This window comes from Balaenoptera physalus (genome assembly GCF_965194825.1).
Source record: "Balaenoptera physalus genome assembly, chromosome: 20".
Classification (NCBI taxonomy): domain Eukaryota; kingdom Metazoa; phylum Chordata; class Mammalia; order Artiodactyla; family Balaenopteridae; genus Balaenoptera; species Balaenoptera physalus.
Window position 1 is genome coordinate 8,756,564 of NC_138901.1, and position 27,045 is coordinate 8,783,608.

Consider the following 27,045-nt stretch of genomic DNA (forward strand, 5'->3'; position numbering starts at 1 on the left):
CCCGGCCTCAGGAGAAGGGGGAAGACTGTGGTCCTGGGGGCAGCCAGAGAGGCAGGAGGCTCCTGGCCGAGGTCCCTTCTGGAGGGACTCTCATGATTTTTAAGAAAAAATTGAGAATTGATTCCATTCTGTAGATAAGCTCCTGTCATTATTGAAAATGGGTATTTGTGCACGAGTTTGCACAGCGCCCCTTCCTGCAAAGCTCCCTTTTGAGAAAATGGTGGCTTTCTGGCTGGGAAGGGCTGTCCAGCACCACTCATTGCTGGCACAAGAGCAGAAGGGTGTGTGTCTGCGTGTGTGTGTGTGTGCACGAGTGTGTTCATGGGGCCAAGTCACCCTCCGCTGGAGACCGCCTGCTTCCTGTTCTGCCCCCGTCCTTGGGCTAAGATGTCTGGGCTGTGTGAGACCCCAGGAGGGTTGGGGACGGCCACCCTGATTATGGGTGGGGACGGTGGCTCTGCGACTCCGGTAGGAGAGGATGCTGGGGCGTGGGTTCCCCATCATTAACGTAATAATAATAATACACTACCTCCGGAGTCTAGTTAGATTCTCAGTGCCCGTTTAACCTTGTATCTTACGATACCAGGATCTATCATAAAAATTTGGCTGAAAGGAAAAAACAAAAGGTCTTCCCAGTAACTGTATCCTTCTCTCTCTTATCCAGGCTCCCCAAATTATATGCACAGGGGAACACCCATGAGCTGGGCATCCAGGCTCCTAGACGCGGGGCCAGCACAGGTCTGCCAGGCTCCTGTGCCTGGTGGGGCCGCACCTGGCCCATCTGTGGCGAAGGGGCAGGGAGGGCACGGGGCTGTTTACCTGGAGGGGGGGCCCCGCCGTCAGGCTGCAGTGGTGACTCCCCACCCCGAGTGCTGGTTCTACCAGGAAATGCTCCGCAGGGCATCCCAGGTCTCCTCCCCCTGCCCAGCATCCTCCCCTTTCTCTCCAGGACCAAGGAGCCCCATCTCTGTGTCTGGCCATCTTCTTTCCTATTTGAAATGCTGCCTTTTCATTCTCTGTGGGACACCAACCAGCAGTGAGTCCCCACTCCCTTCTCCTGTCTTTTGCTTCATCTCATCTGAAGTGTGTTTTAATCTCGTGGCCTCCACGTGGGAAACCTGACTGGTGTTTGTCACTGGCCTGTAGTTCATGAACATTTGTGAAATGGCCTTTGCCCTGGCCTAGGTGAGCCCAGACACCAGTTGGGGAGTTTCTGGTGTGGCCAGGTGTGGGAGGGCACCGGGATTCTGAGTCCCCCCAAATCCTGACTGTTTTCTCTGGATCGCGGAAACTGCCCCCCCCTCGCCCCCCGTCTTCCTCTGATGTGCAGTCCATCCTGGAGGCTGGGAGGGTTTTCAGCTCCCCTTAGTTGGGAGGGAGTCAAATAGGACTCCTGGTAACCTTTCTTGGGGTAGCAGTGTCCTGGCTACAACATGCAAGGTGCCTTGGTTATAACTTACATTTTGTCTAATGCATTAGCACAGGGCAGCCAAGCTTTGTTAATTTCCGATTGTAGATCCCTGGGTACAGGCTGGTGTATGTGGCTGGCGTATGATAATAATAATAATAATTTATATTAGTATATAATATATAATATGCTAATAATGATAATATCTACTGAGTGTTCATTTTGTGCCAGGCACTGTGCTGAGTGCCTACCATGTGTGACCTCGTTTAGTCTTAGTCACCTGTGAGTAATCCCCATCTCTGTCCCCATTCTGCAGATGGGGAAGCTGAGGCTTGGAAAGGGGAGGTTGTTTCCTGGGGCCTGCAGTGAGCGCCTGGCAAGGTCTGGATTCGAACTCTGTTCATCTGACTGCAGGCTTTCCTGCCTCCTTGGCCTCTGAGAACTCAAATAATTTGGTCTGGGATGTCGCCAGAGAGCTAAACTTCAAATCATCTCCTCTCTTTCCGAGTATGTTTTATTTAAAAATCACATAAAAATAACTCAGTTCTCAACTGGAAGGACTGAGCCTTTAGATGTCTTGGAGGCTTTTCTGGCCACCTCTTCGCTGGTCTCGGACACAGGCCTCAGTAGTTAGGTCCAAGGAACTGAATTGCAGCTGCTCTTGTTCTGGGGTTTCTCCCAGGGCTGCGGTGGAGGCGGCCCTGGGCGGGACGCTGGTTGGAGCGCGGGAACCCCGGGCGGCTGCTTCCCATTCTTTATTAAGGGAGCAGGCTTGGCGTCTTCTCTGTGCCAGGGGCTGCCTGGCACCAGCTGCACGTTTTGGGAAATCTGAAAAATAAACAGTGTAAATAAAACATAACTCCACCGGAGAAATCTGAAACAGATGCTGTTTTCCTCATTACCATGTCTCCACCCTGACCATGGGTTTGGTTCTTGGGGATCAGATGCCTGGGGTTGGGGTTTAACCTGAACAGACCCTCTTCATTTTTATCTTTGTCCAGAAGCCAGAGGCGGGGGCGAGGGTGGGCGCCCAGCTGGCCTGGGGGGACGCGCGGCCGGAAGTGACTAGATCCCCAGGAATGTGTGGCCGATCCTTCTCCATTCCTTGCCACGCTGTTTCCATACTGGGGATTCACTGGATTTACGGGCTCAGCTGTCGCTCATTGGTGCCACTTTCAGCCCAGACAGCTGACCTCTAAGTAGCTCATCGTGTGCATGTGTGGCGTCGGGGGACAGATGTTGGGAGTTCTCGTGTATCATTGTATGCAGTGCAGACCCCAGTTAGGCGTCTGGAGGGAGGTCACAGCCATGGTGGAAGTGAGGCTGGAGCTGGGGCCGGGGATACCCACACTCACTCCTCTGCCCTCTCAGCAGCCCTGGGACCCGTGCCTGTCCCCACCTCCCTCTCCTCCCCAGCCCTGGGCAGCCCCACCAGAGCCACTCTGGACCTGCCCTCTCCTGGGCTTAAGGGGCGGTCAGTTCTGGGAGCTGGATGCTGGGCCCTCCTGCCCCGCGCAGGTCTGAGGCTGTGGTCCATCCAGCCTGTCTGTCTGGCAGGACCAGCCTGGAATCACCATCCTGATTGGACTTTTGAGGAAGGATGGAGCGATCATCACTCAGCAGGGGGGCAGACTTCTCATCAGTGTCAAGGGGGCGCTGGGGAAGGATGCTCGCATCTCTGCCCTGTGAGGCCGCTGATAGTCAGGGTTCGTCAGAGCAACAGAGCCAGTAGGGGAGAGAGAGGGAGAGAGTCATCATGAGGAATTGGCTCATGAAATTATGGAGGCTGAGGAATCCACCGTCTACTGTCTGCAAGCTGAACACCTAGGGAAGCCACTGGTGGATTCAGTCCAAGTCTGAGGACTGAGAACCAGGGGAGCTGGTGCTCAGTCCTGGGGCAGAAGATGGGTGCCCCAGCTCACGTGGTCAGGCAGACAATTCTCCCTTCCTCTGCCTTTTGTACTGTTCAGGCCCTCCAGGGATTAGAAGATGCCCACCCACATTGGGGAGGTGACCTGCTTTACCCAGCCCACCAATCAAACGTTCATCTGATCCAGAAACACCCTCACAGACAGGGCCAGATGTAGTGTTTAGCCAAATATCTGGGCACCCCATGATCCAGTTAAACTGACACGTACAGTCAACCATCACGGTCCCCGTCGTGGCTGGGGTGGGGCTGGGGGCTTTGTAGGAGACTCGACAACTTCAGGGCTTCTGAACCTCTCTTCCCTCATCTGTGAAATGGGGGTGGTAACACCTGCTTCGTGGGATGGTCATGTTGAGTGAGGGGGAGAATGGATGTCAAGCCCGTGGTTGTCATGGAGCCTTGGCATTGGAAGTGGCTGTGAGAGCCCCGTGTCCACCTGGCCCTCCTTCAAGGGTCAGCTTGCCACCCCCCTTCCTGGCCCCCTGTCTCCTCGAAGCCTCGCCAGTCACCCCAGGCCCTGGTGTTCACCCCCCCATCAGAACCGCATGTCACGTGCATCTCTTGCAGCGTTATTTACACGGTGGGTGAGTTCAGCTAAAACTGGGGCCGTCTTGGCGTCCTCCCCAGCCCAGAAAGAGGCCAGGGCTTAGCGGCAGGTATCTGTCAATACCAGGCCCTGAAGGACAGACCTCTCCCATCTTGTCAGCTCTTGAGTCATCCTGCAGATGTGGAGAGTGCGTGTGCCCCGGGGGAGCTGGACCGGAAGACCAGGTCTGCAGGCCGCCCTGCTCAGGGCTCTGGAACCTTTTGAAACAAAGCTGACTGCATTCACTCCTGGTTGGTCATAGTTTAAGGGTGGGTTTGTGGAGTGAATGAAGGAGTGAATAATCTCTCTGGAGGACTGCAGGGGAGGAGCCAGCCCATCTGACCCCAGCATTCTGGGTGCATGTTGGATGGCAGAGGCTGCAGGCGGGTGCAACCTGGGCCCCTCCGGCTCTGCAGGCTCTTCTCCACTGTGTCTCACTGTCCGTGGGGAAGGCCTCCGCTGGGCCAACGTGGGTGTCCCTGCCGTCCTCTGTAGGACGGCCTGGTCATCCAGGCAGCAGACCCTAGAGCACCGTGACCTGGCAGTGATAGGACGGCCGCCTGCCACTCCCTCTTAGAAAACTCTTGAAGTCTGGCCGGCTTAGCACCTCAGCAAATCTGCACGAGTTGGGACTTGCCTGCCCTGAGCCTCCCCAAGGATTGAATGCTGGGCCGAGGGGTGCGTGTGGAGAGGCACGAGGCCGCGTTAATCTGGGGCTCTGTTCTTACTCCATCCTGGGGGGCGGGGGAGAGAACAGCTTGTCCTCCATGCTCCCCAATCCAGCCCGGCTTCCTCCATGTTACAGACCCTGGGACAGGGAAACCCCAATTCCCAACAAGGTAGATGCAGGTTATACCGGGGCTGGCCCGTGCCTGACCTGTGCCGGCACCTCTCCATCGCGCAGACAGTCCCGGCAGCCCAGCACGCAGGAGCCAAGCCCAGGTTTTGGAGTTTGAGGGACTTGTCTTTATCCTGGGCTCAACTCCTCATAGCTGTGTGGCTTCAGACAAGTGACTCAACCCCACTGAGACTTGGCTGTCTTATCTGCAAAATGGAGTACTGAGGGTTAGGTGGGAGAACGTGTATAAAGGCTTTGACGCAGTGCCTGGCGCGCATCCGGACGGCGGCAGCTGTTAGCTGCAGGTGGCTGCCGGGGCCAGGCGTTACCTGGGAGGACTGGGGCCTCTGCCCCCACAGGGGACGGGTTTCTGGTTCTGGAGCCCCTGGCAGGAGCGGAGGTGAGAATACACCCAGTGTTAACCTTCCCCCAGTGGCCTTGGGTGACCTTTGCCCTCTGCCCCTGTCTTTAGGAGTCGCGCGGACCTCCAGCGGCCGTCTCCGGAAGCTTGGCGACCCGACTGGCCCGGGTAAGTGGCTAGGTCAGCCTTGGCCCCCTTGGTTTGTCTGGGGCAGGAGTTACTGCTCACATGCTCCGAAGAGACTCTCCCAACCGCGGCCTGGCCTGGGTGGGCAGGGGGTGGAGGGGGTGTGGAGCTCCGCCTCTCAACCTTGGTGCTTCGGGGGCGGGGTCTGTGCGGCTTCTCCCCACCGGCAGGCTCCAGCCTCCCAGACCCCCGGCGTGGCCAGCATGGGAGCCTGCCTTGTGTCTTTGTTGTCACGTCCAGCGGCCAGGCCCAGGGGCTGTGCCTGATCCGTGGTCTCTTGTCAGAGGACATTGGGGCCCAGAGGTGAAGGGACTCGCCTCCCCTAGGAGGTGGGAGAAGTGTGTTGAGGACCTGCTGGGTGTCAGACCCCAGGCTGGACCGGCAGAGGGACATAACGGCGACGTAGCAGCTGTTCTACAGGAGGGGATGTGCCCACCTGGAGCCCACGCCCCACCTTCTAGACCAACCCTGTCCAGTAGAACTTTCTGTGTCAGTGGAAGTGTTCCCTGTCTGCATCGTCCCGTACGTTAGCCACTGTCCACACGTGACTACTGAGCTCCTGAAGTATACATTGTCTGTGTTATTTATTCATTCATTTGCATAGAATCGTTTAACTAATTTATTTTTTATTAATTCCCACTTAATATCTACTTGTGGCTAGTGGTTATGAAATTAGACAATCTGAGCCCATGCTGGCTCTCTGGGACCCCAGAATTCTGAACCCGAATGCCCCTGGGGCCCAGCCCGACCTCTCTCCAAGTCTGTCCTCCAGAGGCAACCCCCGCCAGTGGGCTGGGCACCCTCAGGCCCGTGTGGTGGCCGATGGCGGCTCTTTGCTGGGAGTGGCGGGGTGGGGGGCACGTGAGGTGACATGTGATGTGGAGGCTGGACGTCCACATGAGTGTGTAGGAGGCCCTTGCGGTACAGGACGGGCCGGGTGTGGGAAGGGAAGGGTGACGCCGGCTGGAGGCCTTGGGGTGGTGAGTGATTCACGTCCGTGGTTAAGCGAGAGCTCCGCCCCCTGCAGACACGTTGGGCTGCTGACCACTGGGCTTCCCGGCTGCTGCTCTGTTCCTGGAAGCCTTTCTTGGAGCCCCTGGCCTCTGCCGCTGTCTGCCTCTCCGTGTCCCTCCCTTTCAGCCGCTGGGCTGCGTCCCCGGGCCCCTCGGCGTGATGGGCTGGGGGAGACGCCTGCGCTCCAGGAATGAGGTCTCAGGAGGCCGGGCGCCCGGGGCTGCAAGAACGCAGCCTCCCTCTGGCCATTACTTCCCTGTGCTCGGAGAGGCCAGTTCTGTGCCATCAGCACTTGGCAGCCATGACCACGGCTCTGCTTGGAAGACTAAGGCATAATTTGCCCAAGCGCAAAGCCGTGATCTGGGTTTCGCATGGGACCGCCTGCTGACACACGAAACCCACTCTCTGGGGGCCTCTGCGGGCTCCGGCCCAGACACCCCTCCTCATCTTCCTGCCTCCCTTTTCCAACCCCTGCCTCCCTGCGGCCAAGACCTTGGTCCAGGCAGGCTTCTTTCCTGGACCCCAAGTCCCTCTGACCTCACAGAATGCCCCCATTCGGAGCCGCCATCCCCCTCCCCTCCTCCCAGCCTGACCTCTGTCCCGTCCTCTGCCTGAGCTCCTGTGTCTGGACCCCGCACCCCATCTCCTCCCCAGAAGGCCAAGGGCCCTCGTCGTGGTGTTTCCTCCTTTATTTCAGGTTTTCACGAGGCTGGGTTTGGGACTGGGCCAGAGATGGCCGTTTCTGCCATGAGCCACAGTCTGTCAGCTCAGACTACACGCACGGTCACCCTTTGACCAGCTCACTCACTTACTGGCCTTTTTTTTTTTTTTCCCCCAAAAATAGAATTGTTAGACATATAAAAAAATGTGAAGAATATAATAAGATACCTGTACACCCACCATCCCGCTTAAGAAATAAGGTGTTACAGGTGCAGCCCAAGAGCTTGGGTGACCCTGTTCCGGCCGAGGTGAGCAGCCATCTGAATTTAGAACTGCTCGCTGCCGGGTGTGTCTGTGCCGCGTGCTGTGTGTCTGCAGACGACACGCCGTCTGCTCCTGACCCTGGCAGCATCGCATCACGTGTCCGAGGGGAGTCAGCTGCTGCCCTTTGCTTTTTCACGAGACGGGACGACTGAGATGTATCCACGCAGCTCCGTGTAGCTTAGTTCATTTGCTCTGACCGCGGGCAGGCGGGGGTTCCTCTGTGTAGGGGGGCAGAGTTTTCGCCCCCTCGGCCTGTTGCTGGAGGCCTATGGAAGCTTTCCTGTCTTACAGACACTGCTGGACCCACTGTCATGGGTCCCGGGCCTGTGTGTGTTCCCCTGGGCAGATTGCCTGGGCTCTGGGACGCTTGCCCTGGGCCCTCCCAAGTGGCCTTCCTCTTTGCTCTCTCACCCTCACCCCCTTTCTGTGCTATGAGCAGCCACCCTGGGCGCTGCTGGCCGACCTTTGCCCTGGTTCCCACGGCACCCATGGCATTTCCCCTGCATCTGCTTCCTCACCTCCTTGCTGCCCTGCCCAGCCCAGCCCGTCTGTCCCCTGGCTGGGATCCCTGGGGCCTTCTCCTTCTGCCCTGACATCTGGTGTGTGGCTGGGTCCCGCTTTACGTCCTTCAAGTACCTCTGGGGGTGGTGGCCTGAGCTCCAGTGCCACCCTCATCCCTTGAGTGATGGGTTCAACAGTGCCGAACCGCACCCCTGCCACCAATTCATATTTGCTCAGAACCTCAGAAAGTGACTTTATTTGGACATAGGGCTTTTACAGGTTAGTTAAAGGCCTGGAGATGAGGTCATACTGGGTTAGGGTGGCCCTAAATCCAATGACTGGGGTCTTTATAAGAAGAGAGACACTGAGGAGGCCACGTGAGGACAGAGGCAGAGACTGGAGTTTTGCAGCCACATGCCACGGGATGCCTGGGGCCACCAGAAGCCAGAGAGGCAAGGAGGGATTTTCCCCAGAGCCTCTGGAGGGACCACGGCCCTGCTGACACCTTGATTTTGGACTTCTGCCTCTAGAACTGTGAGAAAATAGATTTCTTGTTATTTTAAGCCCCTCTGTTTGTGGTGATTTGTTACAGTAGCCGCAGGAAGCTAGGGCCCCTTCCCTCTGTGATCGACACCCCACCCACGCAAGGAGCTCCCTGGTACGCTGCTGTCTGGGCTGTGTCCCTACCCTTACGGGGGGTGCCCAACGTGAGGCCCTGGCGGGTGTCCCCGTGTCCCCCTTCCCCACCCCCGCCTTCGGTCCCGGCTCACACACCCCTTCCTTAGGGAGGGGCCCTGCTCCAGGCCCGGCTAGGGCCCCACCCCAGTGTCCTGTCACTCAGCTGTCCCTATTGTCATCCCCGTGGACAATAGGCGCTGAAGGAGGGGTAGGGCCCCTCCAGCTCGTTGCCCACCCTTTCTCCAGGGCAGCACAGAAGAGCCGCTCGCTCTGTCACTGAGGGAGGGAAGGGAGTGTCCTTTGTGGAGGAGCTGGTCCGCCAGAAGGAAGAGGAAGAGGAAGAGGCTGCCAGAGTTTTGGCCGCTGTGCACCTGACACCTGGGCCCCCGCAGGCATCCCCAGCTGTTACTCCTCCCCACCCCCCGACACCCCCCCCCCTCCACTTCTCTCATGTTTCAGCCTCGCCATCCACCCAGGCACTCAAGTGACAAGTCTCAGTATCATCCTTGACCTCTGCCCCACCCCAGCGCCCCCGGGTCAACAGGTGGCCAAGGTCTTGTCGACTCACCATCCCCCCAGATGGCCCTTGGACGGGCCACCTGTGATCTTGGCCGTGTCTCGGTCAGGCCTCTGTGTCTCCCCTCACCGCCACCCTTTCTCCCCACCAGAGGCTCCTCCTCCGTGTCCAGTGGGTGTTTGGGGGGCTTTACTCAGTCCCGCCGGTGTGCCTGGCCCTGGGTGATAGGCTTCACCCACGGGATTCTTTAAAACAGCCCTGGTTGTGGTCCTCTGACTAAAAGAACCCTTGCTTCCCTTCTCCTCATAGGATAAGCGGTAAACCCAGCATGAGGCTTCCCTCCCCTGTCTAGCCTCTCACCCCTGCTCTCCCCTCCCTGCCCGGAGGGGTCACAGCTCTGGAAGCCATTCTCTTTCCAGGGTAATTTGACCCAGCCTGTCAATCCCGTTAGCAGGTGGGTGGCGGGGATTCCTCTATCCTCCCCACCCCGTAGGGCTGGGTGCTCTTATGGCACATGGCAGGCAGCCAGTAAATATTGTCGAATTGAACTTGATAGGAGCAGCTGGGGGGGATTGGCCAAAAAACAAGTTTAAAATAAAAATATCAGTCTTCTTTTGCCTTGGTTGAGAAGTAGATTTTCTCTTTGTTTGCCTTCTGGGGAAGGAATTTATGGAGAACTCCATGTCTCCAGGGAGGACGAGGAGGAGAGGCAGACGGGTCCAACAGGGCAGCCAGTAGGCACAGTGGCTATTTACATTTAAGTTATTTATTTAACACACATTTAAAAACTCAGTTTCTCCGTAGCACTGGCCCCACTGTAGGCTCTCAGCAGCCTCACATGGCTGCCATATTGAACGCGGCAGATACACGGCATTTACATCAATGCAGAAAGTTCTGTTGGGCAGGACTGGTCTGGATTAGTCTACACACTGGAACTTCAGGTTCATTGTTCATCCAGAGAGCCTTTATTGGGTGCCACTGAGCAGACAGAATGTTGGGATCCCAGTGGGAAGTGAAAGACACCAGCTCTTCGGGGAGTTTTCGTGTATTCTGGAGAGTTTAAACACAGGGGCCTTGGGGCAGACTCTATCAAGGACCCTGGTCTCCACGCCCCTGGATCCTCCTTGCTCTGTACAGGCAGCTGGGGGCCTTTAGGAATAAAGCGCCAGCTCCCAGCTCCGGCAGGGCTGCAGCCAAGGATTGATGGCTGAGCGTGAGGGCCGTTAGCGGTGGAATTTGGCCCTGTCTGGGCTGCCTCTCTCCATTGTCTAGATTTCCTTCCACACTGACCTGGAAGAACTCCCAAAGCAACAGGCCGGCCCGGGCTGTTTGCACCAGTAAACCCTGCAGCAGTCCCCAGGGCAGAGAGTAGCTGGATCGTATTTATTTAGGAACAGCCGAAACTTGAGGCGCAATAAAAAGTGGAGAGAAGATTCCGGAGAGGAATGCAGCAGGCCCCGGGCCCGGAATTCGTCTTGCTCTGGAAGGCTGCTGGCGGCCAGACTGGGGCCGGCCCTGGAGGGTCTCGGCCGGCTGCCCGCTTTGCTGGCAGGTACAGTAGCAGTGACTGCAGGAGGGTCAGTGGGAGGGGGTCTGGGGGATGGAGCTTCTTTATTTTTAACTCAGGGAAGCAAACTCTGTGGTTGAATCTGGGGATGAGCAGGAAATGAACGGAAAAGTCTTTTTTTTAAAAGTGAGCGGTTGGCATTCCCTATAGCTTGGAGCTAATTATGGAGGATTTGCAAGTACCTGAATGAGGGGAGGGGGAGGGGGAGAGGTGGCGGAGAATCTGAGCCCAAAGCCTCAGAAACTGTTTTCAGCTGAATCCCTCTTCCCCCCGCCTCCTCACAGGCCCCTCCCCAGAATGTATCCCAGGAACAAGGCTGTGCCCCTCTTGTCAACCCCTTCCTGAGGCCTCTGCTGCCTGTGTCAGATTCACCTGGAGCGCTTGTCCCCTTTCCGCATGGCTGGGCCAGCCCAGGCCTCCTGGCTTGTGATGGGAGTTCAGGGGTCACTAGGATTGCCTCTTTTGTGTCCCCTCCCAGCCAGGTGCTGGGGCGTGCATACACACTTCGTGGAAGGGGGCATAGCAGTGTCTTTAAAGATAAAGCAGGCCTCCCTCTTCCTCCTTACCCTGCACTGGGCCCCTCGCTGGTGATGGTGACGTCAGAAAGAACGTGGCTGGGAATATGCAGATCACAGGTACAGGTCTGTGGGGGTCAAGGGTAGAGATACTGCCTTTAGAACTGTCTGGAAGGGGCTGCTGGGCAACGGTCCCCATCCCAGGACGTGGGCAGGCTCCGGTGGCTGGGAGCTGGGGCTTGCTGGCTGGCACAAGCAGAGTTCCCCAGAACTGTGGCCCCGGGGGCGGGTCCTGCCTCCCCAGGGCATAAGGCATTGGTCAATTTGGGGATGTGCTGAGTTCAAAAGCCAGCCCCCTCACTGGGGCTGCTCACTGGTTTACTATGCTAATATGCTTGGTGAAATCAAAGACCAGGACAAAGTTTTTCATAACCACAGAGCCCTGTCGTGTTCTGCTAGAAGGAGAAGCCATGTGGGGAGCCCTGACCTGGCCAGTTGCCCCCCAGAGTGGCCGGTGCTGAGGCCAGGACTCAGTGAGCAGCGGGGGTCGGCCGCCCCCTTCTCCCACTGCCTGGCCTCACCCCACCTCTGCGCCTGGCCTCTTCTCGGCTCATGACTAACACGGCCCCGTCGGAGCCAATCGGTGCTGCCAGGTTTTCGGTTTCAAATTATCCCCCGCTTGGGCCAGAATGCTTGGAGTTTTAGGCATGGCTGGGGAATGGACACTGAGCCAGACTATGCCAGGGAAAAACCGAGGGTCAAGCTGTGCTCAGCAGCTGCACCAGCCGCAGCGACAAAATCCACGGCGTGCGCAGCCGGCACCTGAAGCAGGTGGTCAGGGTGGCTGGGGCCACGGCTGGGCTCCTCGTCCTGGTCCAGCCGTCCCCCCCGCTGGCCCGGTCTGCCGCCTCGTGGGGCCTTCCTGGGCCTGCTCACCGCAGCGGGAATTGGTGTCGAAGAGTGCCCTGTGGCATTAAAGGGGTTTCTTTTTTCATACGTCTTCTGTAGTTTCTAAATCTAATACAATGAACATATAGTACGTTTATAATCAGAGAAAAACAATAAGGAATATTTTTTTCAAAATCAGAAAAGAGATTAAACAAATCAAAAAACCTCCAAGATTCCCATTGTTCTAACTTAATTGTTGGTGGTTGGCTTAATGTAATGTGTTAGAATGAAATATAATCACCAGAAAACATCGTACAGGGAGCCCTGGCTCTTAAGTCTGTCTGTGATGTCTGTTTGAGTGTTCTGTGGCTGATGTAACAAATTACCACAAACTTGGGGGCTTAAATCAACAGAAATTTATTCTCTCACAGTTCTGGAGGCCGGAAGTCTGAAATCCAAGTCTCGGCAGGGCCGGGCTCCTGGGGAGCTCTAGGGGAGAAGCTGTTCCCTGCCTGCTCCAGCTTCTGCGGGCTGCCAGGCTTCCTGGGCTTGTGGCCGCATCACTCCACTCTTCAAGGCCAGCCTCTTCACATCTCTCTCCGCTCTGTCTGTACATCCCCTTCTCTCTCTGTCTCTCTCTGTGTCAGATCTCCCTCTGCCCCCCTCTATGTGAGTACACGTGATGGCATTTAGGACCCTCCCAACCCCCTGATTCAGGATAATCTCCCGTCTCAAGATCCTTCACTTAATCACACCTGCAACGACTTTTTATCCAAATAAGGTCCCGTTTACAGGATACAGGGATTAGGGTGTGAGATCTTTGGGGCCATTGTTCAGCCTACCACAGTGCCCACCTTCCTTCACTGTGCAGGCGGCCACCTTTGGAGCTGTCCTCCGGACTCTGCTGGGGGTGGGGTGTTGCTATTTGGTGTCTCGCAGAAGGTGTCACCCCCCAACCCCCAAGAAGATGCCCTTGCTAACTAGGAGACTGCATTTGGGGTCCTGCCCTGGGCAGGAGGGGACGGGGACTTTGTGACATCCAGCAGAGAAGTGTGCATGGCTCTCTTGTGTTGACATGTGGCTCATGTGGCCCTGTAGGGCAGGACTGTAAACTCAGAGGTCACCTGGAGGAGGGGCTGGCAGATAATGAAAATGAGTGACGGGGCCGTGGGGACCACAGCAATCCAGAAAACGCGGTTTCATCTGAAGAGGGTAGCACTCTTCAAGGCAGCCCCTTGGGCCAGGCAGGAAGACTCATTCCCTGTGGCTATATGCCCTCCCTTTTCCGAGAGAAGAGGAAAATCTGGAGTTCTCGGTGAAATTGCTCGTTTTCAACATGGGCACGAATACACATTTTCTTTAGACAGGGTCAGTTAGGCATACAAAACCTGCTTCTGTGTCTTGGGCAGAGGGCTGCCAGTCTGAACCCTTGCGGTGAACGAAGCTTAAAGGGCAGAGGGGGTGCCCCCCGGCCCTCGCTCTGACCACGTGCTGTCCCCCTCCACCCCCGAGTTGCCAGCTGAGCAGTCCCGGGACCCCAGGTGAATAGCAGGGAGCAGTGCTGGGCCCCCAGCCCGGCCAGGCCCCGTGTCTCCTCCCAGAGAGGCGCTGAGTCTGGGGAAATCGGTGGTGAGAAGCTGCGCTCCCTCCCAGGGGACAGCTGGAGACGCACTGACTCATGAGTGAGTGGTAGGACTCTTCCAGGAAGTCTCCATCCCGCGCTCCCCTCTCAGCCGGGGTGGGACGGCCAGCTGCCTCTGTCTCCGCAGGCAGACGGGACACCCGGGCGTCTGCAGGGGTGACTTCTCCGGGCTCATCCCAGGCAGGTGTTCCTGAACCTTCCCTCGGCCCCTGCCTGGGGCGCGACTGCCCCTCCTTCCGGCCGGGTCAGGGTGGGAGTGAAGGGCCGGCAGAGGTGGAGGGTAGGGAAGGCGGTCAGGCAGGAACCAGGATTTTCAAACGCTCCAACCAAAGGAAATCGCAGCATCGCGGGCCGGGGGAAATGAAAGACTCTGGAAGTCTCCAGGAATTTGATTCTGTGAGCTGGTTTCCAAGAGGCTAAGTTAAGCTTCTCCAAGTGGATATTAAAAAGGAGCAGCGAGACGAGCCCGGGCGGAGGGGCTGGAGGGGGTGGAGAGAAGGCACCGGAAGCCGCCGCACGCCGCACCTCTGGAGCCACCGCACAAAGCCCCGCCGGCCGGTCCTCGGCCCGGAGGACCCTGGGGACCGCAGGAGCCTTTCAAGGCCCACGTCCGGCCCTTGCTCCCGCCTCTTCTTTTATTTCTCTCCTTCGCTGCCTTTCCCCTCCCGATTCCAAGAGACAATGCTACTTCAGTTTGGAGCACAAACATATGATCAGCACATGGAAATGTGGTAATTTGGATGCATTCGTGATTGCAACAGATTGAAGAAATTAGACCAGACAAAGAGTGTTTTTGGAGGAGGAGGAGAGGAGGCAGAAAGAGGGAGGGCGACGGGGTGAGAAAGGGGAGGACGCCTCTGGAAAGGGGGACGCCGGGACTCCCGCCTGCTGCTAAATATATCCGTAGTGATGGAGAGAGACCGGATCACAGGTAGGCAAGCGGCCCTCCTCCCCCGGCTGCCCCTTCCCCTTAACTCACAGCTTTCTTTATGCTTCGGGAAATAAGCACCCGAGGGTCACTTTGACTCATTTTCGTGGACATATTTCTTTTCCTCTTGACTGTTCTGAGGTCCTGGGACGTAATGTTCCAAAAGTGAAGCTTTGCTAAATTGGGCTTTTATTTAAACTTGGCTCTCCGTCCCCTCACTATTTCTCTTTCATTTCCCAATGTGCCACTTTTGCATCTTAAGACGGCCCTGAATGCTGAGACTGTGGGCGCCGAAGTCTGGGTAAGGGTGGGGGTCCTGCTTCTGGCGCTGGGGTCCGGGGTGGTGGCACCGGGATGCCGACTGTGGTTTGTTTGTCCACTGTGTGGTTTGTTTGTTTGCTGCCAGCCAAAGTCCGTCTTCAAGGCCGCCTTGGTCTCCTCCCTGAAATAGCATTTCGGTGCCTTCCCGGGAGTTGATTACAGGGCCGGGAACTCCCGGTGCCCAGACAAGATGTGCAAATGCGTGTGTGTGTGTGCGCGCGTGCGCGTATGCACACGTACAGCGGAGAGAGCTTATTCTATTCTGCCGGAAGCTTGGGGGAGTTGACCAAGGTGACTCCCACTTGGAGGTGCTGGTGTCATTCGGGTCCTGTACTCACCTGGGCACCGTGGACAGAGAGGGGGTAGCGATGATCAGCCACGGTTGGATGGGATGATTTAGGACAGAAAGATCGGAGCTGTGGGCTCCGCTCAGATTCTGGGCCAGAATCACTGATCAGAACATCAGAATGTCACGTTGGGGCAAGGAGTGAGGGCAGATGGCTGGTCCTTGGGCTGGAGGGACCTTCCAGGTCTCTGGATCGGTCCCTGCACCCTGTGTGGGATCCAGGCCAAGTGGGTCACTTTGGAGCGGGCTCAGACCCATCGGAGCAAGAACCAAGCAGTGGAGAGAAAAGAGGCCGCCCTTCCTAAGTCACCCCGGTTAGAAGCCCCTCTTTCTCGGGCTTGGCGTCCTGTGTCAGCATCTGACATCATCACGAATAATTCCCATTCATTACGGGGCCTGCTGCTTACGGCACACGCCTCAAGCCAGGTGCTGGGGTACACTGTGCAGGCCTGAGACGTCCTGGGGCATCAGCCTCTGGGCTTCAGGTGCTCCAAGATGACCCCTGGGTCAAAGTGAGGATAAGAATGTCGCTCCCCGAGTGCCACTGGCTTGGTCTGTTGTTTGCCGCTGTGTGCGTTGCAGGGGGGGCTCCCCAAGAGGCCAGAGGGAAGGAAGGCGCATGTCAGTGGCTCCTCTGAAGATAGCCCCTTGCCTGCTGCTCCAGGGCAGATCAGATCCCAATGTGATGTCAGGGCTGATGGGGCAGCCACGGGCAGGGGAGCAGCTGGCGGGGTGCGTGTGTGCGCGTGCACATCTGTGCTGCAGGGCACACAAGTGGGCACCGCGACTGACCACAGGAGGTGGGGCAGCCACGGAGACCGGCGGAAGGCACGGCTGGTGGAACCGCATCTCACATGTGTTTGAGCTCAGTGACGCGGGCCAGCTGGGGTGCACGGGGCGCGAGCCAGGGCGCCCTGCTCTCTGGCTGGCAAGGGCTGCAGGCTGTGGGACCAGGGAGGATGGTTACTCCATTGGCCTGGTTGCCAGGGGCCTCCAGTCCAGCCCTCATTTAACAGATGACCAAGCCAAGGCCCAGCTGGGTGACCACCAGGGGACCAGAGAGCCAGGGCACAGAGGCTGGGAGGGGGTCCTTGGGGAATCAGAAGCGGTGGCAGCGTCTTGGAACCTCCTGGGCTAAGCAAACTTGAGGAGCTTTTCATGAGCTGAACGAACAGTCCGCTTTGTGCCTTTATAACAGTGTTGAGCACCACGCCCTCCGCCGTGGACAGCACAACGAGGGGTGAAGTAGGGACCTTCTCCCAGGATGTGCCTGAGGAAAAATGGGTGCTTTCTGTGAAATCCTCATTTGGATGCACTTTCATTAAAAAATACTTACTTTTTTCAAAGCTCGGTTAGAAACTGGTTCCAGAAGAGAGATGTCCCCAAGCTGTCTCCCCATGTTTCTCAAACCTGGTTAGACCTTGACCTTGGTCTTTACTTGTAACTCAGAGCTGAAGCAGTCCCTGGGGAAGCGAATTCCACCCCATCCCAGCTGGGACCTCGAGCAAGTCTCGCTCTGCAGCCCTGGGCTCAGTTTCCAACCTGTAAAGGGAGGGAGTTAGATCAGCACAGCCCCGAGGCCGCGTCCCCACAGCCAGTGGGCTTCTGAGCCTGTTCTGGGGACCCCCGCCGGCTGCGGGCCTGCTTCTCAAGGGCACTGCCCCTTTGTGACACCGTAAGACAGTTGTGGCTGCCTCAGTCCGCACCGGGCGGAGGTGGGGCTGGGGGCCAGGATGCCGAGCGTGTGTGGACGGGGGCCTGTCTGGCCAGACGCCCCACCCGCCAGTTTCCAGAAGTGGCTGTCACAGCCACTGGGCTGGCATTCAAGGCGTGTCTGGCTGACTCTTGGCCGCTGCCCAGCAGCTGTCCAGGAGGGGCTGGTGAGGAGGGGGCTTGGGGCAGGTGAGGGCGGCCTCAGGAGACCTCAGATCTCCCTCCTCCGTCTCTCGCGAGCACCTGGCTCCCACCTGGTTTGGGACGTGGGCCCTGGGTCCTCTTCTGCAGTCAGGCAGCCTCCAGCCCTCTCGAGGCTGCGGCCTTGCCCTGGGAAGATGCCGGAGGGCTCGTCAGCAGGGCGGGGATGAGTCACGGAGCAGTGACTGGCCGCTGAGACACAGGCCGCTCCTTCCAGCCAAGGGTCGGCCTTTTTTCCTTGTTCTGGACTGGCTTTGTGGCTTTTACAAATCAAGCAGTTTTATCTTGTTCCAAGTGCTTGTGTTTCAGCGGGGAGACTCTCCAGGAAGGGAACTTTCCACTGGGGGGCCGTGACTTAGCTCAGCTGGGCCTCGGGGAGGGTGGGAAGGGCCACGCGGTGAGTTGTCTGCAGAGAATGTGGACGTTTCTCCGCTCGGTCGGGAAGGTTGGTGCTGCACCCGGGAGGAGAGAGCTGGCACTCTCCTCGGGGGGGGGGGGGGTCCTGTGTCACGGTCATGGGGCGGGCAGGGAGCTGGACAGGCCCCACCGTGGGAGGCGTGCCTCTGTCCTCACTCTGCTCTACCGTCTTGTCTCTGGGTCCCCGGGCATGTCATACTCTTGGCCTGGACGGACGCTGCGGTCATCAGCTTCCTGGACCCTCTTTGCCAGAGCTTCACTCTCCTCGTCTCTAAGATGAGAAGCTTGGCCCGAGGCCCTCCTGGCCCTCTTCCTCTTCCACCTCTGACTGACGAGGGCCTTGGTTTCCCGGGGCTGCTGTAACCAAGTACCACCGCTTGGGGAGCTTACAACGGCAGCAGTTGGTCCTCTCCCAGCTCTGGAGGCCAGAAGTCCAAATTCAAGGTGTCCGAGGCTTGGTTCCTTCAGGAGGCCCTGAGGGAGCATGCTTTCCAGGCCTCTCTCCTGGCTTCTGGCGGCAGCCGGCACTCCTTGGCATCCTTGGCTGGTGGAGGCCTCTCTCCAGTCTCTGCCTCTGTTGTCACACAGCCTTCTGTGTCTCAAATCTCCCTCTGCTTCTCTCTTATAAGGACACTTGTTCCTGGATTTAGGGCCCACTCGGATAATCCAGGACGACCAAAATTCTAGAACCTTATCCTAATGACATCTGCAAGACCCTTTTTCCAAATAGGTCCACATCCACAGATTCCAGGTGAACATGAATTTGTGGGGGGGGGGGGGCACCATTCAACCCACTCCAGTCCCCATGCATCCTGGATGCACAGGATGATTCCATGTCCCAAGATCACTTGCCGTCCCCCACTCTGGCCGCTAGCCTTTGCCATTGGGTCCCCTACCCCTGGTGAGCTGTGGGAAGCTCAGCCCCATGAGAACTGCAGGAGCCTGCCCATCCCCCTTCCAGGCACCTTCTTGCTGGAGTTGCCTTGTGTTCCCCGCTGGTGGGGGTGAGGCCTGGGGCAGGCCCTGGGGACAGAGTGGACCTAGGATGGAGGGCTTTGGTACCTGGGTCAGCCTGCCCGATAAGGGCACCTTCGCCTGGTGCCTTGTAATTTTTTTTCTTTGAGCTCCAAATTGGTCTGTCCAAAACTTTTCCTGATTAGAGGATTTATTTCTATGTAAAGTCCTACTAAGGAATGGCATGACAATCACATTGTTATGCATTAAAGAACCGCCTTCAGTAACATCATAGTGTGAGATTGGGACAGTCCTGAGCCGCTCGTGAGTGGTCAGTGCAGCCGTTCTGTCCTACAAGGACCTGGGGTGCCTGGGGCTCTGGACTCTTTTTTTAAAAATTGTGGTAAAATGTACACAACATAAAATGTACCTTTTTTAAAAAAAATTTTATTGGAGTATAGTTGATTTACAATGTTGTATTAGTTTCAGGTGTACAGCAAAGTGATTTGGTTATACATATACACATATCCACTCTTTTTTAGATTCTTTTCCCATATAGTCCATTACAGAGTACTGAGTAGAGTTCCCTGTGCTATACAGTAGGTCCTTATTAGTTATCTATTTTATGTATAGTAGTGTGTATATGTCAATCCCAATCTCCTAATTTATCCTTTCCCCCGTTTGCCCCCTGGTAACCATAAGTTTGTTTTCTACATCTGTGACTCTATTTCTGTTTTGTAAATAAGTTCATTTGCCCTACTTTTTTAGATTCCACATATAAGCGATATCATATGATATAAAATGTACCTTTTCTATAATTTTTAGGTGTACAGTTCAGTGGCATTAAGTGCGTTCACATAGTTGTGCAACCATCCATCCATCTCCGGAACTTTTTCATCTTCCCAAAGTGAAACTCCATTAAACACTACCTCCTCTTTCCCGCCTCTGACCCGACCCTGGCAAACACCCTTCTGCTCTCTGTCTCTATGAATTTGACTATTCCAGTTTCCTCATATATGCGGAATCATGCAAATTTGTCTTTTTTGTGACTGGCTTATTTCACTTAATGACTTCATGGTTCCTCCATGTTGTGTCAGAGTCTCCTCCTGTTTAAGGCAGAATAATATTCCATTATATGATAGACCACATTTTGTTTATCCATTGATCTATGGGTAGACATTTTGGTTGTTTCCACCTTTTGGCTATTATGAAAATTGCTGCCCTAAACATGTATGTATAGGTATTTGCTTGAATTCTTGCTTTCAAATATTTTGGGTATATACCCAGAAGCAGAATTGCTGGACCATATGGTAGTTCTATGTTTAATTTTGGGGGGAACCACCGTACTGCTTGTCACTGCAACTATACCATTTTACATTCCCACCAGCAGTGGCCATGGGTTCTAATTTCTCCACATCGTTCTCAACACATGTTATTTTCTGTTATTTTTTTTAATATATATATAACAGCCGTTCTAATAAGTGTGAGGTGGTATCTCATTGCAGTTTTGATTTGCGTTTCCCTAATGATTAGTGATGTTGAGTATTTCCCATGTGCCTGTTGGCATCTATATGTCTTCTTTGGAGAAACGTCTATTCAAGTCCTTTGTCAATTTTTAAATTGGGTTTTTGCGTGTGTGTGTGATTGACTTGTAGAAGTTTTTAAAACATATTCTGGATATTAATTCCTCATCAGACATATGATTTCTAAGTATTTTCTCCTATTCTGTGTGTTTCCTTTTCATTCTGTTGAGAGTCTCCTTTGATGCACAAAAGTTTTGCACTTTGATGAAGCTCAATTTATCTATTTTTTCTTTTAGTGCCTGTGCTTTTAGTATCACACCCAACGTCACAAAGCTTTTCCCCTATGTTTCTTTCTAAGACTTTTACAGTTTTAGCTCTTGCATTTAGGCCTTTGATCCATTTTGAGTTAACTTTTGTACATGGTGTGAGATTAGGCTCCAAGTTCTCGTCCTGGGCTCTTGATTTTTTTTTTTTTTTTCACACCCAGGCTGGCTTCACTGGGTGGGGTGGCAGGAAGTGGGGAAATCCTGGGTTGGGCTGGCCTTGACCATCCCCTCAGGTTGGCCAGGGAGCCTCAGCTCCGGCCCTGGGCATGGCTGGACATGTGCTCTGCCCGGGGCAGCCCAGGCCTGTGTCCTTCTGGACTGACGAGGAGGCCAGCCTGGGGTCTCCTGGCATCCACTCTCAGGTGGGCCTCCTATTCTCAGTGGTTTCACTGCCTGACCTGCGTGTGAGACTGGCTGTCTGTGTGTCAGTGTCTGTTGGTCTGTCCCCATGCTCCATCTCAGGAAGCCTCCTCCAGCCCCATTCTCCCTCTTTGCTTCTGCGATCCCAGACTCTGTTTGCCTCCTGCTTGGAGCTGGTCATCCCCATTGTCTCCCTTCCCATCCGGGCACAAACCTCTGTCCGGAAGCTACCACCTAAACTGCCTTGCCCAAAGTCCCCTGGACCACCGTCCAGCCTTCACTGCCCTCATGTCAATTCTGCTCCCCTTGGGCTGGGCGCGGGGTGGGAGTGGGACCCAACGGAGAAACTGGGGAAATTTCCTCTTAACCAGAGGCCCATGTTTGGAGACTGTTTTGGGCCCCAGGCCTCGTATGAACTCAGGACAGATAGCAACGCAGATTTCAGCTCCTGGAGACCCCTCTCTGCCTGCGGGCTTGGGACCTGCCTTAGATCTTCTGATCTTCCCTCCCTCTTTTTTTTTTCTTTTCTTTCTTTTTTCTTTTTAAGGTATGTACGTATGTATGTATTTATTTATTTTTGGCTGCGTTGGGTCTTCGTTGCAGCGAGTGCGGGCTACTCTTTGTTGCGGTGCGCGGGCTTCTCATTGCGGTGGCTTCTCTTGTTGAGGAGCACGGGCTCTAGGTGCGCGGGCTTCAGTAGTTGCTGTGCGTGGGCTCAGTAGTTGTGGCGTGCAGGCTTAGTTGCTCCACGGCGTGTGGGATCTTCCTGGACCAGGGATCGAACCCGTGTGCCCTGCATTGGCAGGGGGATTCTTAACTACTGCGCCACCAGGGAAGTCCCTTTTTTTTTTTTTTCTTTTTAGCAAATGAGGAAACTCTGACTTGAGCAAAGCTGAATAAACGAAACAACACACCCCTTGGAAATTAGCAAAGAGGCACCAGCTCTGAAACTTTTCTATGAAAAGTTGAAAATGCTTTTGGGCTGGGCCTGTCTGCTGGAGCAGGTGGGTGTGAAGAGCCGCCCAGCTCTCCGTGGCAGGAGCCCACACGCCCAGAGCCCGTTCCTCTGCATGGTCCCGATTCTCCCTCCCACCAGCAAGTGTGAACAATCAGTGACCTATATCTCTGTCCTCCGCTTTGAGTTCACCTCAGGTCATGATGTCTCCGGGTGGCTGTTCGCAGGACCACTAGACACCTGTTGTCCCAATTATTTGGCAAATATTTATTGAGGTCATACTACGTGCAGCCATGTCCTAGGTTCTTGACCTACAGTGAGGAGGAGCCAGTCCCTGCTCCTTTGGGGCTGGCAGTCTGAACTAGAGGTCAGACAGCTAACCAATAAACACATCAGTTGATGACTTTAGATGAAGAAGCAAAGAACAGGTGATGTGATGTGATTGTTAGTAGGTGTGTGTGTGTGTGGGTGTGTATTAATGGACACCTTCCTTGAGGGGGTGACATTGAGCTGAAACTTACGTGGCCAGAAGGACCTGACAGGTCAAGATCCAGAGGAAGGACATTCAGGCAAAGGGAACAGCAAGTGCAAAGGCCCTGAGGTTAGAACATCACGGAGGTGCAAGTGGCTGGACTGCATCGTTGGAGAAGAGGGGCAAGTCTGAGACCAGCAAGATGGGCGGGGCCAGGTCATGCCAGGCCTCAGAGGCCCTGGTGAGGGTTCGTTTCTTTCCTCGGTGTGATGGGTGGAGAAAGTGGCAGGACCTGAGTGCCCCGTGGCTGCTGAGACTCGCCTGTAGCAGGCAGGGAGGAGAAGCAGGGGGGCCTGGAGGGGTGGCCATCACCGTCACTCTATGCAGTTGGAGAGGGAGGACCTCTGATTGCTGGGTGGACCCTGGTGGTTGAAGAGGCCGCTGGACACCCTGACGTGTTGGCCAGCCTTGCCCAGCCCTGCCCAGTCCTGCCCAGTCCTGCCCAGTCCTGCCCCATGGGCTGCTATCTTTAGGAGGGAGTGCTTGCAGCCTCTGAGCGCAGAGGCTGTGGTTTGGTGCATGCTTGGCCGAGGGTGGGGTGGCCTGAGTCCTGGGAAGGTGACCCGAGGAGCGGACGGCCTCAGGGGAAGCATGACTCTGGGCCTCCTCGCTTTGTATCTCCTGGGTCCTGACTCTCTGGCAGGGATATCACACACGCCTGCTCATGCCCCCACGTGGGGTGGTGGCCAGTGTGTCTGAGGACCCCGTCCCATCCCACCGGCCCCTCTGAGCCTCAGGTTTCTCCCCAGCTCTGGGCCCCTGACTCTGGGGGAGGCATGGAAGTACGGAATGTTTTCCAGGGCATCCCACTGGCCCTCAGAGCTGGGGTGAGTCAGAGCCTCTTCCCATAACGGAGCGGTAGCCGAGCCCCGGGGATTCTGGCCTGGTGCCCGGTTCCTGGGGCAGAAGGAGCGAGGTGGCCAGGCAGGCAGGGCTGGGGGCTGAGCCTGTGTGACCTTGGGCTGCGGCTCCTCCCCGCCCGCTCTGTCCCAGCCCCAGGTCCCACTGGGGCTCCCTTTGTGCCTCCTCCACTCGCTGGCCTCTGCATCCCTTCTCTCCCCTCTGGGGCCAACCCTCTCCTCTGGCCCAGACTGGCCCTCCCGGCTGCTCTCCCTACCTCCTGCCTCTTCGCCTTCAGACTCTCCGCTGCTCCCAGGGGTCCACTGTGTCCCCTCCGTGTCCCTGGCCACCCAGGGAGGCAGGTGCAGGGAAGTCCGGGACGCACGCGCTCTTTGAGTGCCCGTGTGTGCCAAGTACCTTCCTCTCCCGCTCCGGCCGCTCCCTCGAGCCTGCGGCCCCTCCGCACAGAGCCTGGCCCTGCCCCGCATCCAGAGCTGGTGCAGCAGGAAGGAGCTGCCCTGGGAGCCCGGGCACCTGGCCTGCTCTGCTGGCTGCAGCCTCCAGGGCTCGGGTGTCAGAGAAGAGGTGGTTCTGGGGAGGTGTGACTGTGACGTGGCTCATGGGTCAGGGGACCGACCCTCCCCTCCCGCTGGAGTGGCCTGAGATGCTCTCCTCCAGCCCCTGTTTCCAGGGCACCTTGAAGTTGGCTCTTGGGCAACCTGTCCCGGATTCTCCCTCTGGCCTTTCCTGGCACTGTTTCTGCTCACCTGGAGAAGGCTGGGTGGGACTTGGGGACAAAGGAGATTCAGGAGCTTCTCTGACAGGGCACCCCACCCCACAGAGGGGACGTTTTGGTCAAAGCCCCAAGAGACCTGCTTGCTACTCAGAGAGCAAGATGCTCAACCACCTGCGGGGCATCTGGTGGGGGCAGTACAGGTGTGACTGTCAGCACAGGGGCTCAGTGCACGGCCCGAGGTCTCCCTTTCCGTGGCTCTGCTCAGGCCCGTGTCCTTCTCTGGCCCTGTTGCCCCTGATGTCCACAGTGGGCAGCCCTCAGTCTGGACTTTGTCCCCCACCATCCGCCCAGCTCAGCTCTGGCCGGCTTGTCCCTCCCCCGGGGCCCAGGTTTCTTCTCCAGGCGGCGTATTTCATCCCAGGATGTAGGGCCCTCAGCCATGCCCACCCTGGGAGATGTCGGTATATTGTTACCTGATAATAACTAAAGAACTATAGCTTTAGAATGACTGTTTTCCATGTTTTTCCAAGTTCAAGGGTCTTTAGAGTGTCCTAATCCTGATGTCGCCGTGTCCGAGGGAGAGGGAAGGGGCTGGAGGTGATTGCGGGCTGGGGGCTTGTTCACCACCTGGAGAGGGTGGTCTTGGGCTGTGCCTCTGTGACGTGTGTTTGGGGGGGGGCATATCTCCAGGAATGCCCCGTAGCCCTCGCCACCCCCCAGCTTGTAGAGAGCAGCTGGGAGTGGAAGGGGAGCACGCATCCCTCTGAGGAGGTGTGGACGGAGGGGCCCGGGTTCTGGAGACGTGCATCTTCCATGCATCTCACCCGCAGATTTACTGCAGCTGGGGCCTGGCTGAGCCTTGGAAGGGAGCGAGGGGACCGCGGTGAAGCCGAACCCCAAAAGGGGCAGGAATTCAGGTGCAGGAAGCCTTTCTTCCAGGAGGTGGCGGTGCAGGCCCTCAAGAGCCCAGCGCCTGCTGGGTTTTCATTTTCGTTGAATTTGTGGGAAGAGGCTGCCCAGGTGTTATTTCCACTCACTGCGTCTGCTCCAGCGACGGAAGTGGCAGGTGGGGAGCACGGGAAATAGGTGAGGACGGCACCTCCCCTGGCACCGGGGCTGGAGCACTGCAGACCTCGCCCGGGGTGGTCCTAAACTGGGCCAAGCCAGGGAGGTTTGAGAGCTCAGGGCTTCGGGGAGGGGGTCTCCGGCCACCTCTTCTTTCTTCTCTGTTTCTGGTTGATATATCTCAGTCTCTTTTAAAATTTCCCAACTTTTTACTATGAAAACTTTCAAACACACAGGAAAGATCACGGTGTGAACACTCCCACGCCCACCACCTTGATTCTGCGGTGCACATTCTGCTGTCTGCTTCCTCACACGCCCCTCCCTCTAGCCACCAACACTCCGTGTGGTTGTTTCGGATGCGTTTCAAAATCAGTTGCTGGCATCAGTCCACATTACCCCGTAAACACTTAAGCTCGCCTCTCCCTAACCAGAGGCCAGTATTTGTTTATGGTTCCTTTTCTTTCTTTGAGGTAAGATGTATGTAACCCTGAAACGCACAGATCTTAAGGGTACCGCTCTCTGTATCCCGGCTCCTATCAGAGTGTAGCACATCACCATCACCCCCGCATGCCCTTTCCCGGTCGGTGTCTGCCTCCACTGCCCCGGGAGCAACCAAATTTCTGATTTTTTTTCTACTATAAACGAATTTTGCCAGTTTGATTATGTATATGTTTTTCAGATGTACCCATTGTTGCCACAGGCAACAGTAGTTGTTCCATGATTGCTGTATAGTGTTCATTGCATGAACTTTCTCTGGGTTTTTTTTTTTAGCCCTTCTGTTCATGGGCCCCTGGCTGTTTCCATTTTGGGGGTCTCATGAATAAAGATTCTTGTACAAGGTTTTGTGGACATATGCTTCCATTTCTCTTGTGTAGATACCAAGGAGTAGAATTGTTGAGCCAGAGGATAGGTATCTGTTTAGATTTGTCAGAAACTGCTAGCTCTTTTCTCCAAGTGACTGTATCATTTTACACTCCCACCAGCAACGTCTGAGCGTTCTGGTTGCTCTGCCTCCCCACCAACGTTCGGTGCTGTCTCTTTCATAATGTAGTCACTCTGGTGGGTGTGTGGCCATCTCATTCTGGCTTCAATTTGCATTTGTCTGATGACTCATGCTGTTGAACACATTTTCATGTTCTTATTGGCTTTTTGTATATTTTCCTTTGTGAAATGTCTTTTCAAATCTGTTGCCCATTTTATTTTATTTTATTTTTTTAAAATCCCTTGCAGCTCTGACAATCTTATTCCTTTTTTTAAAATTAACTAATTAATTAATTTATGGCTGAGTTGGGTCTTCGTTGCTGCATGCGGGCTTTCTCTAGTTGCAGTGAGCGGGGGCTACTCTTCGTTGTGGTGCGTGGGCTTCTCATTGCGGTGGCTTCTCTTGTTGCGGAGCACGGGCTCTAGGCACGCGGGCTTCAGTAGTTGTGGCGCACGGGCTTAGTTGCTCCGCGGCATGTGGGATCTTCCCGGACCAGGGCTTGAACCCGTGTCCCCTGCATTGGCAGGTGGATTCTTAACCACTGCACCACCAGGGAAACCCTGTTGCCCATTTTAAAATTGGGTTGTTTGACTTGTTCTTATTCTTTCTGGATACTGGTCTTTTGTTAGATACATGAATTGCAAATATTTTTTCCCAGTCTGTGGCTTGCCTACTCTTTTCTTAATGATATAGCTTTTGGTGAGCAAAAGTTTGTAATTTTAATTTTGACTAAGTTTAATTTAACGAAGTTCTGTCTCTGTGGTTACCACTTTTTGTGTTCTTTGTAAGAAAGCTTCGCTTACCCCCAAGTGGCGAAGATATTTTCAATGATTTCTTCTAGAAGTTTTACAGTTAGAGCTTTTATGTTGGGTTTAGGAACCACCTTGAATTAATTTTTCTGTATGGTATGATGTAGGTCCATTTTGTTGTTGTTTTATCTGTATGGACATCCAGTCGTTCTAGAACCATTTATTGAAAAGACATTCTTACCCCATTAAATTGCCTTGGCACCGTTGTTGAAAATCAATTAATTTTGTATATGTGGTTCTATTTCAGGACTCTTGTGTTTTATTAGTATTTTGTCTATTCTTTTGCCAGTACCACACTAACTTGATTAATGTGGCTTTATAATAAGCTTTGAAATAAGATCTCCTAATATATCCAAAACATTGCTTTGGGTATTCTTGGTCCTTTGAATTTCCTTATAAATTTTAGAAGTAGAGTATCAACTTCT

At 55.3% G+C, this 27,045-nt stretch overlaps 1 protein-coding gene across 6 annotated transcripts in view; it reads left to right on the top strand.

Annotated features, from left to right (window-relative positions):
- SEPTIN9 (septin 9) overlaps positions 1-27,045 on the top strand; it is a 196,577-nt gene that overhangs the window by 42,549 nt on the left and 126,983 nt on the right. For 2 of the 6 annotated variants that reach the window (XM_082442691.1, XM_082442692.1), the window contains exon 2: positions 5,232-5,288. The exons of 1 other annotated variant lie outside the window; for it this stretch is intronic. In XM_082442691.1, the coding sequence (XP_082298817.1) occupies positions 5,232-5,288 (57 nt within the window). Of the gene's footprint in view, positions 1-4,045; positions 4,173-5,231; positions 5,289-10,414; positions 10,553-13,673; positions 14,544-27,045 lie in introns of those variants that run through there. 3 more of the 6 variants (XM_082442689.1, XM_082442696.1, XM_082442694.1) reach the window with 3 other exon arrangements.